The sequence below is a fragment of the Anabrus simplex genome, chromosome 1, assembly GCF_040414725.1.
Source record: "Anabrus simplex isolate iqAnaSimp1 chromosome 1, ASM4041472v1, whole genome shotgun sequence".
Taxonomy (NCBI): Eukaryota; Metazoa; Arthropoda; class Insecta; order Orthoptera; family Tettigoniidae; genus Anabrus; species Anabrus simplex.
The window spans coordinates 321,570,194-321,584,295 of record NC_090265.1 but is presented as its reverse complement, the minus strand read 5'-3'; the positions used below and the strand labels follow the sequence as shown (position 1 = coordinate 321,584,295).

Genomic DNA, 14,102 nt, shown 5'->3' with positions numbered 1-14,102 from the left:
ATTCTCTTCAGTCCTTTTCTCGTGATGCGCGTACATGAATACAGACAAACATTACGGGAAAGTAAAAAGTGCATTTCCTTGTTACTGTGGACATGACCGATACAGAAATACCATTCTTTTCAAGTTCTGAGCAATGTACAGGTAAAACTCTTATTATATATATATATATATATATATATATATATATATATATTTAGCTGCCTATTGATGCTACCACTGCAGAAACTGTGCTAACAATTCTACTAACTGAAGCTTTTGAAATTCTAGCATTGTCTTCAAACATTACATGAAAAGAGACAGTAGCATAAAATCTTAAAATTACCGGTACCTGGAGCATTGGAAAAAGAGGCAAGTTTGGGGGTTATTCTAACATCATCTGAATTTTGTCAGCTATCTTACTAACAACTGTTTCTGATTACCTCTATATTTGTAAGACACTGCATCCATCATATTTTCAAAAACACTTCCTCTACCGGGAATGTTGTGCAAATTTTGTATCCAAATCGCGGTTCAGAGCAGCAACTTTGGAACAGTTCGCAAATTTTAGACATTTAATTACATGGGGCACAGTTCAACAAATTGTTAACAAAGCACGAGTTTCATTAATTCGAATGTTAAAACAATTTAACAGCTTGTTGTATATTAACAACTGTTGATGAAACTGGGTCTAAATGTTATATTTCATGTTTCAACAGACTGAAGATCTTAAAGTTATATTAACCAAGTTGACACTGAAAAAGAATGGCTTCCTTCTTAATAAAGTAGGTGTTAACTCAGTCAGCTTCTCAAGTTCAAAGGCAATTTGCAGGAAGATTTCCAAGTGTAAATGTTCCAGTCTGTACAACATTTCATAATCTTTATAATAAATTTCAGGCCACAGGTTGGGAGATAGTTTATGATATCAGTTATCATTTGCAGAATTTACACCAAAAAAAATCACGTAAATGCCTTTCACAACAAACAGGCATGTCTTATGACTCTGTGGAAAGAGCTACTAAATTGTTAAAGCAAAAACCATATCAATAAATGTGACACATGCTCTTCAATCAGGTTATCCAGTATCATAGAGGTGAAGCTTCCACGGTGTGTAGAATTATTTAGTTTATTTTCTGGGTTGAACAGTGTTGTTGTTTTCTGTATATTATGTACAGTTTGCCGACGTTTCGAATACATTGCAGTATTCTTTGTCAAGGCGACTGAAATACCCCTACTGGATCCGAGGTAATCGGTCTCCCAGGCAGCAATCGCACTATGAGAGTTGTTCCTGACCTTGGTCTTATATATCCTAGCCTTTCTGGCTGACGTAAGCCCACTGGCTGTCTCGTGAGAATTCTGGAAACTATGTGTCACAGCCAGGTAGTGGGGCTTGCCCGCGCCATTATGTAATTGGAGGTTCGACCTGCGTGTTTATGTTGTGGTCTGTATGTCTTAATCTATGTATGACAGGCATCCAAGAATTGCTGATTTTATATCCTCCTTCTAAATTCATATTGTTCGGATGTTTCTTGATTTCATTAGCCTACTACAGGCTCCCGGAATATACCACATTGAACGTAGCTGTGGAACGTGCTATGTTGGTGAAACAAAACGTCTGATCTCCATTCCCCTAAAAGAACATATCCATCACACCAAGAACTAAAACACAGATATTTCAGCAGTAGCCAAGCATTCCTACGAAACAAGACACTAGCAGCTGTCCCTTGGAATCCGGAAAGAAAAATCTGTGAGGCTATCACTTTTTATTTATTCTCGGATGGAGCCTGGTTCCACCTTCATGGTTATGTGGGTATATAAAATAATCATTACTGGAGCGCTACCAAACCTGATACCATCCATGAAATACTCTTCCGTTACAAAAAAAAAAAAGTGGTGTATAGTGCGCCATGAGCGGCGAAAGAATTATGGGACCACTTTCTTTTTGAGACAGTGATGTTGGTCAGTTTCAGTTCCTTTCATAAATTGTAAGTAAAATATTTTGAAATACTTATGTAAATTGTATGATTGTACCAGTGCCGTTTTACAATACTTACAGACAGCAATGAGATGCGCTTCGTTCATAGTTCATTGTATCTCTGTTTTAGACAATGCTAGTTATCACAGTATACACGCAAATAGAAAAACCAACTCTCCCATCACTCAAAAAGGACATTGTTGATTGACTTACACACAACAGCATCCAATTTGAAGGAATTATGACCAAAGTGGAGTGATGCTCTTGATAGTTTCATTATTTGAGTGAGCGATGACAGCTTATCTGATCACACAGCAAATATTTCAGTAAGGGAAATTGAAAGTATGTTGCAGAGTTATAGAGTTACTGTATTAGCAAGAATTTATGGCCCCCTTGGAGGTAAATCAGTCAGAGAATGTTGACAGCAGTAATCGGGAAGACAAAAGTAAGGTGCCAGATGAGAATATATATGTTTAAGTGTTCAGCGTCAGCAGTAGAAAATTCTATGGCTTTATGGTTTTTCCTGGACTTGGTGGAAGTTTTTCTTATTGAAGGTTGTTATATTGTGCCCTTTATGTGTAAGTTTATTAGAAGAGTGTATTAATTCTGAAATAAGGTTTATAGCATGGAATCTTAAGTAACTCCATTCAACTCTATGCTTTATACTTTTTGGTCAAGTCACATTTTTGTACCATAATTTATGATTTTCATGTTCTGTGTTAATGTTTTTTGGAAATCAGGCTATTTAACACAACTGATATAGTGTTGATTAGGTGGAACATCCTTTAAGGAACCTTCATTGAAATTACTTTTTTTTTTTTCTTCAATTAATTGTGTGGCGATTCTAGCATTAATGCAAGGTTGGTCTCAATCAGTGAGCCTGAACGCAGCTACAGTATGTATTTACGGCAAATTCTGTTAACACTTGGTTAACTGACTGGTTGTCGTGTGCACGCTTATTCTTGATCCAATATTAATTCATGGGAAAGTATGAATAGAGACAAAGTGAGTTGTGTGAACCAAACTAGAGAAAGCTTCTTTTCTTTGTCGCAGCATTATAGATGATTGATGTTAGATGAAATGCAGTCATGATGTTCTATAGGGTAAGACCTGTTGGTGGTGTTTCTGGTGAACGTGAGGCTACGTATATGTTGACAGCAGGTCTTGTAGCAGTTGTGATTACAGGAGAAACAGCCACAAGTGGGTGGAAGTTGATGTGATTCATAGTGAGTGAGAATGTTTTCAGGTTTGGTAGGTGACCAAATTCGACTGTGGGTTTTTAAAAATCTCTGTTGTGGGGTGAGGATAAAAGAAGGTTGAGATAGCTCTATATTCGTTTTTGAATAAAAAGCTTAACATCAGATTCCATAATTCCTCTTTTCATGTTATAAGAGTGCATATTAAGCTCATCAATCCTTGAGAGCTTTTAAAACTGGATGCACGACTTCTTGGTGGCCTTTCTCCCATTTTACTGGTGTCAGCACTTTATGGCTAGATCTCCTTCCTGACACCAATCGTATGTGAAGGGATATATTCACCAATGCATGATTCTGTGGTGGTTAGCAATGTGATGTGTTGTATGTAGAAGAAAAATTTGGTATATATAGATAAAGAGAAGTGCATTAAAGCAAACACAAACACCCAGCCCCCAACCAAAGGAATGAAGAAGTGAGGTGCTCTGAATGTTTGTTGCTGTGTTAATACTGTTTCCCGTATAAGCAGCAGCTTCTTCTATCAACTTACTGAGTGTGAGCATCAAAGTAGTTCTCTTTTCCAAAGTCATAGCATTCTGCTACTTCAGCTATTATTTTTCTGCCTTTGCTATGCATGTTCATATGAGTATCTTTCCGAGAAGAAGTCGAGTTCATGAGGTACGTGTGATGCGGTTGGTGTTGCTTCAGCCATAGTGAATATCCAGTTCACTTAAGGTGACTCTCCGGAGATAAAAATATATTTTTACCTAATGCATGGATTTTAACGAAACTTTGTGCGAATGTCACCTACATAAAAGTAGAGATATCACGAACATTTCTTTTATATACAATTAATAGTATTTCCAAAATAAATGTTTGTTTTTGAAATTTTTAATTCCATTTTTTTTCATGAAATTTAATTAACATGTTAATGTAAATTCGTAATTAGGTAGATAATACTTCTTTTAAAAGCACTACATATCAATTTTTCTGTACATAATTTATATAAGGAGATATATTATCGTACTAAAGTTTGCGTAATTTTTACGTTCTAAAATTTTGGACTTAACAATCCCTACTACTTGAAAAAATTCTGCAATCAAAAATCCCATATGCAGGTTTCTTAATATAGCTGTGATACATATACCACACAAATTTTGTTACATTTGGCAGAATATTATGGGAGAAAATGGGCTTTAAATGTAAAATTACAATTGGCAAACAAAACTTTATTACAATGATAAATTGTTTGAATTCAACAGAATAACTTCATGACAAGGAGAAAGAAACTCAATCCTTTCAATTTCAGTCATTAAAAAAATTTCACAAAAATGACCAAAATATTGATTTTTATCTCCGGAGTGTCGCCGTAATCAAATGAATGAGAGAAAACAAGTTATTAAGACCAGAATGCAACGTATTAACACAGGATGCATGACAAGTCTGAAAGCTTTGTAGCAAAACTATGAGATGTCATGGTGGTAAAACTGCACTTCACATTTCATTGTTGCTAGCTCTGCATATGATATTAAGCAAATATTACTAAGTAAGGACTAGGGAGCTGAGCGCTCATAAAAAACCTGCATGAATATTATCCAGCTACACTATTTTTGACAGTTCCTTAAAATTTACAGTTTTGTACTTGTCTGTTTTTTGGAATTAACCCTTCAATGAGATTATTCAATATTCCCAATATGTTCTGAAGTCATGGTGGAAATACTGTTTGAAACTTTACCTTTGCTCATTTATTTTTGTTGATGAACACTCGATCTTCAGTTCACCTAACAGTCACATTTTCCTCTGTCTACTTCTAGAACCACAGGTAGAACTACGGTATAGTTATGCATCATTTAAAAATATGATTTTATTATGCATTATGTTTTTATCAAATAAAATTTAAAATGAACGTACATAATATATAGACTTGCTGAGCGGGAGCATCAAATGACAGTTCTTCTTTTCAGAATCACTTTCACCACTTGTGTATTATTTTTCTTCCTTTCCTATACACGGTTGTAGGAGTATCTTTCCAAGTAGAAGTTCAGAGCTCCTGAGGTACGTGTGGTATGGTTGGTGTCAGTTTTTGTAATTCTCAGTAGTTATATACTATCACTCATTTTAATCAAACAAATTTGTGAATACAGTAAAAATAATGAAATTAAATAATGTAACTATGCCACCCTCGCAAGCATGTTGTGAAATGAAAAGAAATACTAGTAATGTAAAAATGACATAAATATGAAAAGTAAAATTAATTTACTTCTCTTTTTTTTTTTTCAAGAACTTTATCTGAAAAATATTTGTAACAGATGTATCTTTAGAATAAGATGAAATATCATTTAAAATCTTTCCTGACATTAATCAAAACTACCTTAACAGTAAAAAGAACAAAAAATGAGGCTTTTCACAAATGCAAAGCCGTGTCAAAAAGAAACTTGCTGAAACTTTCTGTGCTCTCTAATTGTGAGGTTGACTGTTTCATTTGGTTTTGTTTCTGGAGATGTATTACTCGCACACCTTTTTGGGATAGATAGACACCCTAGTGCTGAATTGGTCGACCTCGGCAATCTTCGATATTCATATTGGCAACCTTTGAAACACAAACTATGAATCGCTCATGCATCACTGTGCGACATCTGGCGTACACTTTATGTACTAGTACTGTTGTTTACACAGCAAAGCCAAACTATAGAATTCATGCTAGGAAGATTTGCATCGAGAAATGTTATATAATGTTATATAAAGTGTGTGTGACACAGGTGTTGGCTTAAGATAATAAAGGTTTAGAAAATTCATATCGATTGATCATATTATCAATTCAATTCACATTTCATTTCCATTCAGATGGCAGTATTACCGGAACCAGGAGAGCTCCCTCCTTACTCCTTCACCCCGTACACGAATCTATCACTAAAAAGTGTGCGAGTAATAATATATCCCCAATTGATACATTTCCCTCTTCAACCACAATTGAACACCAGAGAAGAATTTTCGTGTAAGTGAGGTATTCAACAACTTCATAAATGAGTTTGTACTAAAATCAGATATAATATGATGTCTCAAAAGTTGAAATGTACTCCTTCCTTAGATTTAACTTTGATACTAGAATCTTCACAACCGATCAGTTAAGTTTACTCCAAGATAGAACTGACTATTTGGATATCCAAGGTTTGAATTCCACCGCTGATAGCATCTATCTTGAATGTGGTTTCTTTTCTTCTCTCTCTCGATTTTCCCATACTTACTGCGGGAAATTTCTGGAATACACTATCAAATCCAAGTTTTGAAGCATTTACCCAATCCTTGAACCTAACATACACTTCAGCAGATCCTACTGTAACATAGATTCTGTGTTTACAATACAATGTATGAGACTGATGATCAATTACATCTCAAACTCATAAAACAAAACAACAACAATCTCTAGGACTTATTCAACCATCACAGTGAACATTTAAAGATAATATATTTGTTCATTATCTGAGCTCAATTAAAAATATGTTTTAAAGCTAAAGACGTGCAGGAATGATGAGTTTGAATGTCCTAACTATTTCAATTATAATCCTATGATCAGTCTCTAGTTTGAATCTCCTGACTATTTCAACTATAATCCTAAGTATAGAATTGCTTAGGATAATTCAATAGTCCTTCATAAATAAATGTTTGTACATGTCCTGTACTGAAAATCAACAGGCCGTTGTTAAGACTTCAGCAGTAGGCTATACAGTTGCATACAGCATGTCATATCATTCAACTATAGCAGTTTCTTTCAGCAGCTTCACTTCTAGTACTTCTTTGGTGCCAGTGAGCTATCACCTGCGTGGCAAGGCTTTCCGAATTTCCTGTAAACAAGTATTGGAAAGATAAGTTATTTGTGTGCTACTGGCATGTTTTATTCTCTTATATAATATTTTCTGAAACAGGTTGGAATCTCTTCAATTGTTAGAGCAGAATAATTTAAGTATGTCATGTTAACTATTTCTAATGTTTTAGTTAACCTGTTACACTAAAGAAATGTAGCATAATTATTTTATTAGATGGTATCTTAATTGCTATGTAATTTCTTGTGCAATCCTTTTGATACTTCAGTTGGTGATTATTGTTCTAAGAATAAGTATTAAAACAAGAAATGAAAAATACTTTAAATTATATGTAAATAATGATGGCTGCCATAGTAAACTGTATATAAGAAGAAACGTTCTCCATCCCAAGGATGATGACTCGCCATGTGTGGCTTCATTTAAAGATAAAAATTTCATTGTTCCGTATTGAAATTATTTAATTTTTAACATGTGTGGCTTCACCCAACAAAGGTGTTCAAAGTTCACATCAAAGCCTGAGAAGCAATATTGTAATTGAAAGTTTACTTATTACTTGTTGAAAAAGTAATTAATAGTTGTAATTGAGTAAAATATTTCTCAGCTCACTGTAATTCAGCCCAATTACTTTTATTTTGTACTTTTTCATCACAGATTATTATATCCTCCTATGCACTAATGGAAATTAAAACTGCCATTAAATGCTGAAGTATCAAAAGGATTACACAAGAAATTACATAGCAATTAAGTAACAGACCATCTAATAAAATAACTATGCTAGCTTTCTAAACTGCACTTTAGTATAGCAGGTTAACTAAAATATTAGAAAACCGAGCTCGATAGCTGCAGTCACTTAAGTGCGGCCAGTATCCAGTATTCGGGAGATAGTAGGTTCGAACCCCACTGTCGTCAGCCCTGAAGATAGTTTTCCGTGGTTTCCCATTTTCACACCAGGCAAATGCTGGGGGCTGTACCTTAATTAAGGCCACGGACGCTTCCTTTCCATTCCTAGGCCTTTCCTGTCCCATCGTCGCCATAAGACCTATCTGTGTCGGTGCGACGTAAAGCAAAAAAAAAAAAAAAAAAATTAGAAATAGTTAAAATTCCATACTTAAATTATTCAGCAGATTTTTATATTTGTTTTCCTACTATGCTCTACAATACTACTTAACTTAGTACTATAAACAAATGCTATTAGGACTACTTCACTTAGCTTCGCTTCACTTCACTTCAATACACTACACTGTCAGTGTTCAAGCTGTTAGAGGTTATACCCCTGTGGGTGGGGGCAGTAGAATAACATCCACGGTATCCCCTGCTTGTCGTAAGAGACGACTGACCGGGCGAGTTGGCCGTGCGCGTAGAGGCGCGCGGCTGTGAGCTTGCATCCGGGAGATAGTAGGTTCGAATCCCACTATCGGCAGCCCTGAAGATGGTTTTCCGTGGTTTCCCATTTTCACACCAGGCAAATGCTGGGGCTGTACCTTAATTAAGGCCACGGCCGCTTCCTTCCAACTCCTAGGCCTTTCCTATCCCATCGTCGCCATAAGACCTATCTGTGTCGGTGCGACGTAAAGCCCCTAGCAAAAAAAAAAAAACGACTGAAAGGGGGCCCAGGGGCTCTCAACTTGGGAGCGTGGATTGGTAACCACGGGGCCCTTACCTGAGTTCTGGCATTGCTTCCATGTACTTGTGCCAGGATTCACACTTTCATCTATCCTATCCGACCTCCCTTGGTCAACTCTTATTCTTTTCTGACCCCGACAGTATTAGAGCACTCGAGACCTACGGAGTCTCATTTTCACACCCTTCATGGCCTTTGTCTTTCTTTGGGCAAAACCTTCATTTTTTGAAGTGTCAGATCCCTTCCATTTTCTCTCTCTGATTAGTGTTATATAGAGGATGGCTGCCTAGTTGTACTTCCTCTTAAAACAATAATCACTACCACCACCTGTTAGAACTTAGAAGAATACAGCACCATCTGAACAAAGAGATTACCGAACCATTAGCCTTATCCCCAGTGAATCAAAAATCCTTCTGCAGATACATAAGACAAACGGAATCCTATATTGAGTATAATCCAGATGATAAGTTACAGTTCAGCTTTTGTAACATGTCAATGTTGATGCTATTAGGTCTCTATGCTGACTTGGAGAAAGAATGCTGGGCATAAGGAGAAACCTGTATGAAGTGCTTTGTTGATTATGAGAGAGCATTCGATATGGTAAACTGGCAGACGTTCTTTTCTCTCTTTGAGCAACCTATATGTGTGTTTTGTTAATTATGAGAAAACATTTCATAAGGTGAACTGGCAAAGTTCTCTCCTCTCTTTGAGCAAACAGGATACCCACAGTGAGTAATCATTTGTGATCCATACCAATATAATGTCAGGCTTGGAAGCAAAGCAACACAACGTGCAAAGATCTGTAAAGGAGTGAAACAAGGCCAACTTGCTCTCGCCAGGTCTGTTTGCGAAGTTGATCCTGATTCAATCCGTAAAGAAATCCAATATGGATGTGAAAGTTGGAGGTAGAATTATTCAAAATATTACATTTGCTTATGATAAGGCTTTGCTGACAGAAGATCAAACACTCTAGCAAAAATGTTACAATGCCTGAATGATAAAGTCACAGAATATGATATGAAAAGCAACATCAAATTCTGACAAGTAAAACCCAAAGGTATTTAAATATTACCACAAATAAAGAAGAAATTCAATAAGTAAAACAAACGAGGTACCTCAGAAACTAAGGCTAAATAGGCATTTCAAGAAAAAAAAAGTTGTAATACTGTAGCAAGATCTGAACTTCAAGCAGAGTTGGCCGTGCAGTTAGGGGTGTGCAGCTGTAAGCTTGCATCTGGGAGGTAGTGGGTTTGAACCCCACTGTCAGCAGCCCTGAAGATGGTTTTCTATGGTTTTGCATTTTCACACCAGGCAAATCCTAGGGCTATACCTTAATTAAGGCTACGGCCGCTTCCTTCCCACTCCAAGGCCTTTCCTATCCCATTGTTGCCATAAAACCTAACTGTATCAGTGCGACGTAAAAAGAAGAAGAAGAAGAAGAAGAAGAAGAAGAAGAAGAAGAAGAAGAAGAAGAAGAAGAACTCTGAGCAAAGGTGATGTTAAGAAATTAGGAGCCTTTGAGATATGGTGCTGGTGTCGTTTGGAGAAAATAAATTTGGTGCAGAAGATGACCAATACAAATGTTCTAGATTGAGTTAGTGAGGAACAACAGTTGATCAACCAGATCCAGAAAAGGAAGTCGTCATGGCTGGGGCACAGACTGTTACGGGGTAGACTGATGATTGATATCCTAGAGGGTAAAATATCTAGGAAATAGAGTAAGATATTCTTCACTGGCACATGCCTTAAGAGTTATGAAGATGCTAAAAAATTAAAAAAAAAAAAAAAAAGCCCAAGATAGATTCACTTGGAGGATACTTATTGTAGGGAGAAACTAGTTGCAAGACTGAACACACGTGTTCAGGAGGAGGAGGAGTGTAAATTTCTTACTTGATAGCAATAAATGTTGGGCATTTGCATCATTAGTGAAATGTTTCAATATTGATTGCTGTAATAAATCCTCGCCAACACGAATTACACCATCATCCTCAAGTTTAATTGACCACATCTCTAAAAGCTGATAATAACTACGCTGTGTTTCATATAATTTAAGTGGCCATAATATCTTAATCCTGAAAATTACTGATCCATTTGGGCGTGAAGCAGACAAAACAACAAACATGCACTATAAACTATTCTAAACTATACAATTTATTTCCTAAAAACCAGAGGGCAGATCTTGCAAATGATGACATAAACAAAGAATATTAAAGTTAGCTAGTACAAAAAGCAGACAACAATCAGCTGCACAAGACAAACATAAACCATGGATTAGCCAAATATTTTTAGGCCTTGGAAAACGAAATACCAGAAATTCATCAGCAGAAACAATTATTGAATACAACATTTTCAGCAAAAATATAATTAAAACCAGAAATGAAGCTGTTGAGAGAGTTACAAAATCTGGGCCTATCTTTTGAGACCAGTTTAAATAGGAATAAACATATTTCAAATGTAAACAGAAAAGTTTGTTAAAAAGAGAGGCATTCTTTTTCAGTGTCGACTTAGTTAATGTAATATACTGTAGTTTTTCAGTCTGTTGAAACACGAATGTTCATTTTTATAGGTGTGTTATAATGTTATTTTGTGTTCTAACAGACTGAAATCTATAAGTTATATCAGCAGACAAGTAGTCCGCATGGTAGGTGTTCTCAAAAGATATTGGACTAACAGTCGTCAATTAAGAAACATTTCCACTTCCCTTATTCAATCTTTCCTTGTGCATATGAATACTGTGTGGGGTAATTGCAATAAAGAACTCATCAAAGATCTGGAAGTGCTTAAAAAAAAAAAGAGCAATTAATAGTAATTTTTAGCAAAACAAATAGCCTGCCTGTTAGAACCCAGATAGAGTACCAACAAGCCTTGTTGATGTCAGAATAATATGTACCAATACAGAATTATATTCCAGAAGAAACAACACAATACAACACAATGTAAAAGTCAGTTTTATATGGATTTATATGACTAGATATGACACTAACAGTGTTAGTTATTGCACCTGCAAAACTTACAATTAAAGAAATTTTTAAAAACTTACCCTTTTTGAAAGGGAAGCACATGAATACTTACTAGAAAAGTACTTAAAATGCTATAATAATAAAGTCTTAACACATGCTTATGTTTTACAATAAACTGTGGAAATAGGTTAATCTGTAAAATAACTTTTTTTTAAATGTTGTTAATGTTATCAAGTGCGCCTGGTGGCCGTGATCATTAAGTCTATATGGTCTGACACCATATTAGCCGGTTCGAGTCTCATTGGTTGAAACAATTTCACCATGAGATTGTTGGCCAGGAGGGTAGAAGAGGTGATTGCATGCCAAAAGCCTGGATTAAATTTCAAACCTCTCTGCAGTGCTCATATTGAGTGAGAGCATGTGACGCTGTTGATGGTGATTTGTCCGTCAAATAGGGACATAAAGCCATGAGCAGACCCGTTGGTACTCTTCGACAGGAGTAGGCTATGTGCCTGCACAAGGTTTCACCCTCTCCCTCATGTTGATGTCAGGAAGAGCATCCGGTTGTACTGTAAAAACTTGCTACAAAGATTCATCTCACTTCATATCCAACCCCATAGAGAAATGGAACAAGGGTTGGACATACATACTGTCCCCTTCAAATTTGGCCTACAATGAACGTTTTATTGTGTGTGAAAATAAGAGGCTATCATTCCTTTATTAAGGGTGATATATTTCAAGTTCAGTCTCTTTTTTTTTTTTTTTTTTTTTTTTTTGCTAGTTGCTTTACGTCGCACCGACACAGGTAGGTCTTATGGCGACGATGCAACAGGAAAGGGCTAGGAGTGGGGAGGAAGCAGCTGTGGCCTTAATTAAGGTACAGCCCCAGCATTTTCCTGGTGTGAAAATGGGAAACCACAGAAAACCATTTTCAGGGCTGCCGACAGTGGGGTTCAAACCTACTATCTCCCGAATACTGGATACTGGCCGCACTTAAGCGACTGCAGCTATCGAGCTCGGTAAGTTCAGTCTTACAAAGTCGTGTTCACATGCATAGAACCGGTTTTTACCAGCCGGGGGAGAAGTATTGATTTTTCAATTGACTAGTTAGCTGTACCATGTGACCTACTTGGAAACTTTCAAGGCCAAGGAAATGTGCAGCGCGTGTGGAATATTCTGGAGAATGTAATATCTAGAATTGTAGTAACCTATCAAATGTAAGAACGATGTCCAATTATGAGACGATATGGTGACACACCCACCTGGGAAACGCTTATATACTTGTGTTTTACAAAGAAACGCTCTCTTATACTCTGATATTTGGATGCTGTAATATGCTGATACTTTGATTATACGATATTCTAACTCTGATACCCTCCGACATTATGGTATTCGACGAGAAAAGCAGATTTTCGAGGCCTAAGTTACGAACTGTTCTTCAATAAATTCAACGTGGTTATGTGTAGAACACAGACTAAAATTTTGTGTTAGTTTCAGCTTTCACCTTACCAAGAGAGAAGAGGACCGCAATGTGTTCATTGAACTTCGCCAGGATGTTTCAACTAACATTTGAAGAAGAAACCTACAATATTTCTGGTCTGGACTTGGCTGTTATTATGGTGAATTAAGATGTAGGCAACATCTAACATGGGGAGATAGCGACTGGAGCAGTTCACCTTCAACATGTGAACGAGTAGTTCCAGAACATTGGCGGAGATCCACTTCCATCAGATGTTTAAGTACCAATTTATGTTTTCCTGTTCATCTTTGTAGAAATAATAATTACTTATTCATTAGTGGTAGTATTTCTATTAGATTTGCATATTTGGATGATATTTCCATTCTTCTTTCACATGGGTAATGGTAGAGTTGTTACGTTGTGAGTGTAGAGTTAGACTGTGGGTGTCTTCTAATATGACTCGGAATCTCCCAACTAACAGCTTAGTGAACTATTTAAAAATCCTTGTCCTCACCAATAAATGATAATTAAATTTTGAAAGAACTTTCAAATGTTGAAGCCTTGTGGGACAGATTTACAGCATATTTAATATGTTGAATTTCAGTGTAAATTTCATCACACGTATTTCGTTGGATTTCACGCATGTTAGTATCATCTGATCTATTGTTGAACTCAGATTTATGTAGAAATGACATCCTGCAATAATAATAATAATAATAATAATAATAATAATAATAATAATAATAATAATAATAATAATAATAATAATAATAATTATTATTATTATTATTATTTTTTTATTTTTATTTTTGCGAGGGAGTGTGGAAAATCTTTCATAAGATGCGTGTGAGGGTCCGCACTCAACAAGTGTGTGGAGATTCTTACCCACTAAAAACCACACTCCCTTTTCTCACGACGTTTATCTCCGCCCCGGAAACCGCTCTCGCATTACTTCAGGACGGATGTCGTGCTTAATGCATCTTGTGCTTCATCTTCCTTCTTCTGCTTTACTGTCTGTCGTAATCATCCAGGTCCTTCTTCTGACGCAGAATATTTTCTACGTAAACTGCCACCTGGTCCCAAGATTCTTGACTTCG

The 14,102-nt window shown here is 36.2% G+C and overlaps 1 protein-coding gene across 2 annotated transcripts in view; it reads right to left on the bottom strand.

Moving 5' to 3' along the window:
* Positions 1–4,149: 4,149 nt before the first annotated feature.
* Positions 4,150–14,102, bottom strand: part of LOC136865495 (uncharacterized) — a 125,033-nt gene continuing 115,080 nt past the window's right edge. For both annotated transcript variants that reach the window (XM_067142410.2, XM_067142411.2), the window contains exon 9: positions 4,150–6,986. In XM_067142410.2, the coding sequence (XP_066998511.2) occupies positions 6,957–6,986 (30 nt within the window). In that variant the 3' untranslated portion in view covers positions 4,150–6,956. The remainder of the gene's footprint in view (positions 6,987–14,102) is intronic.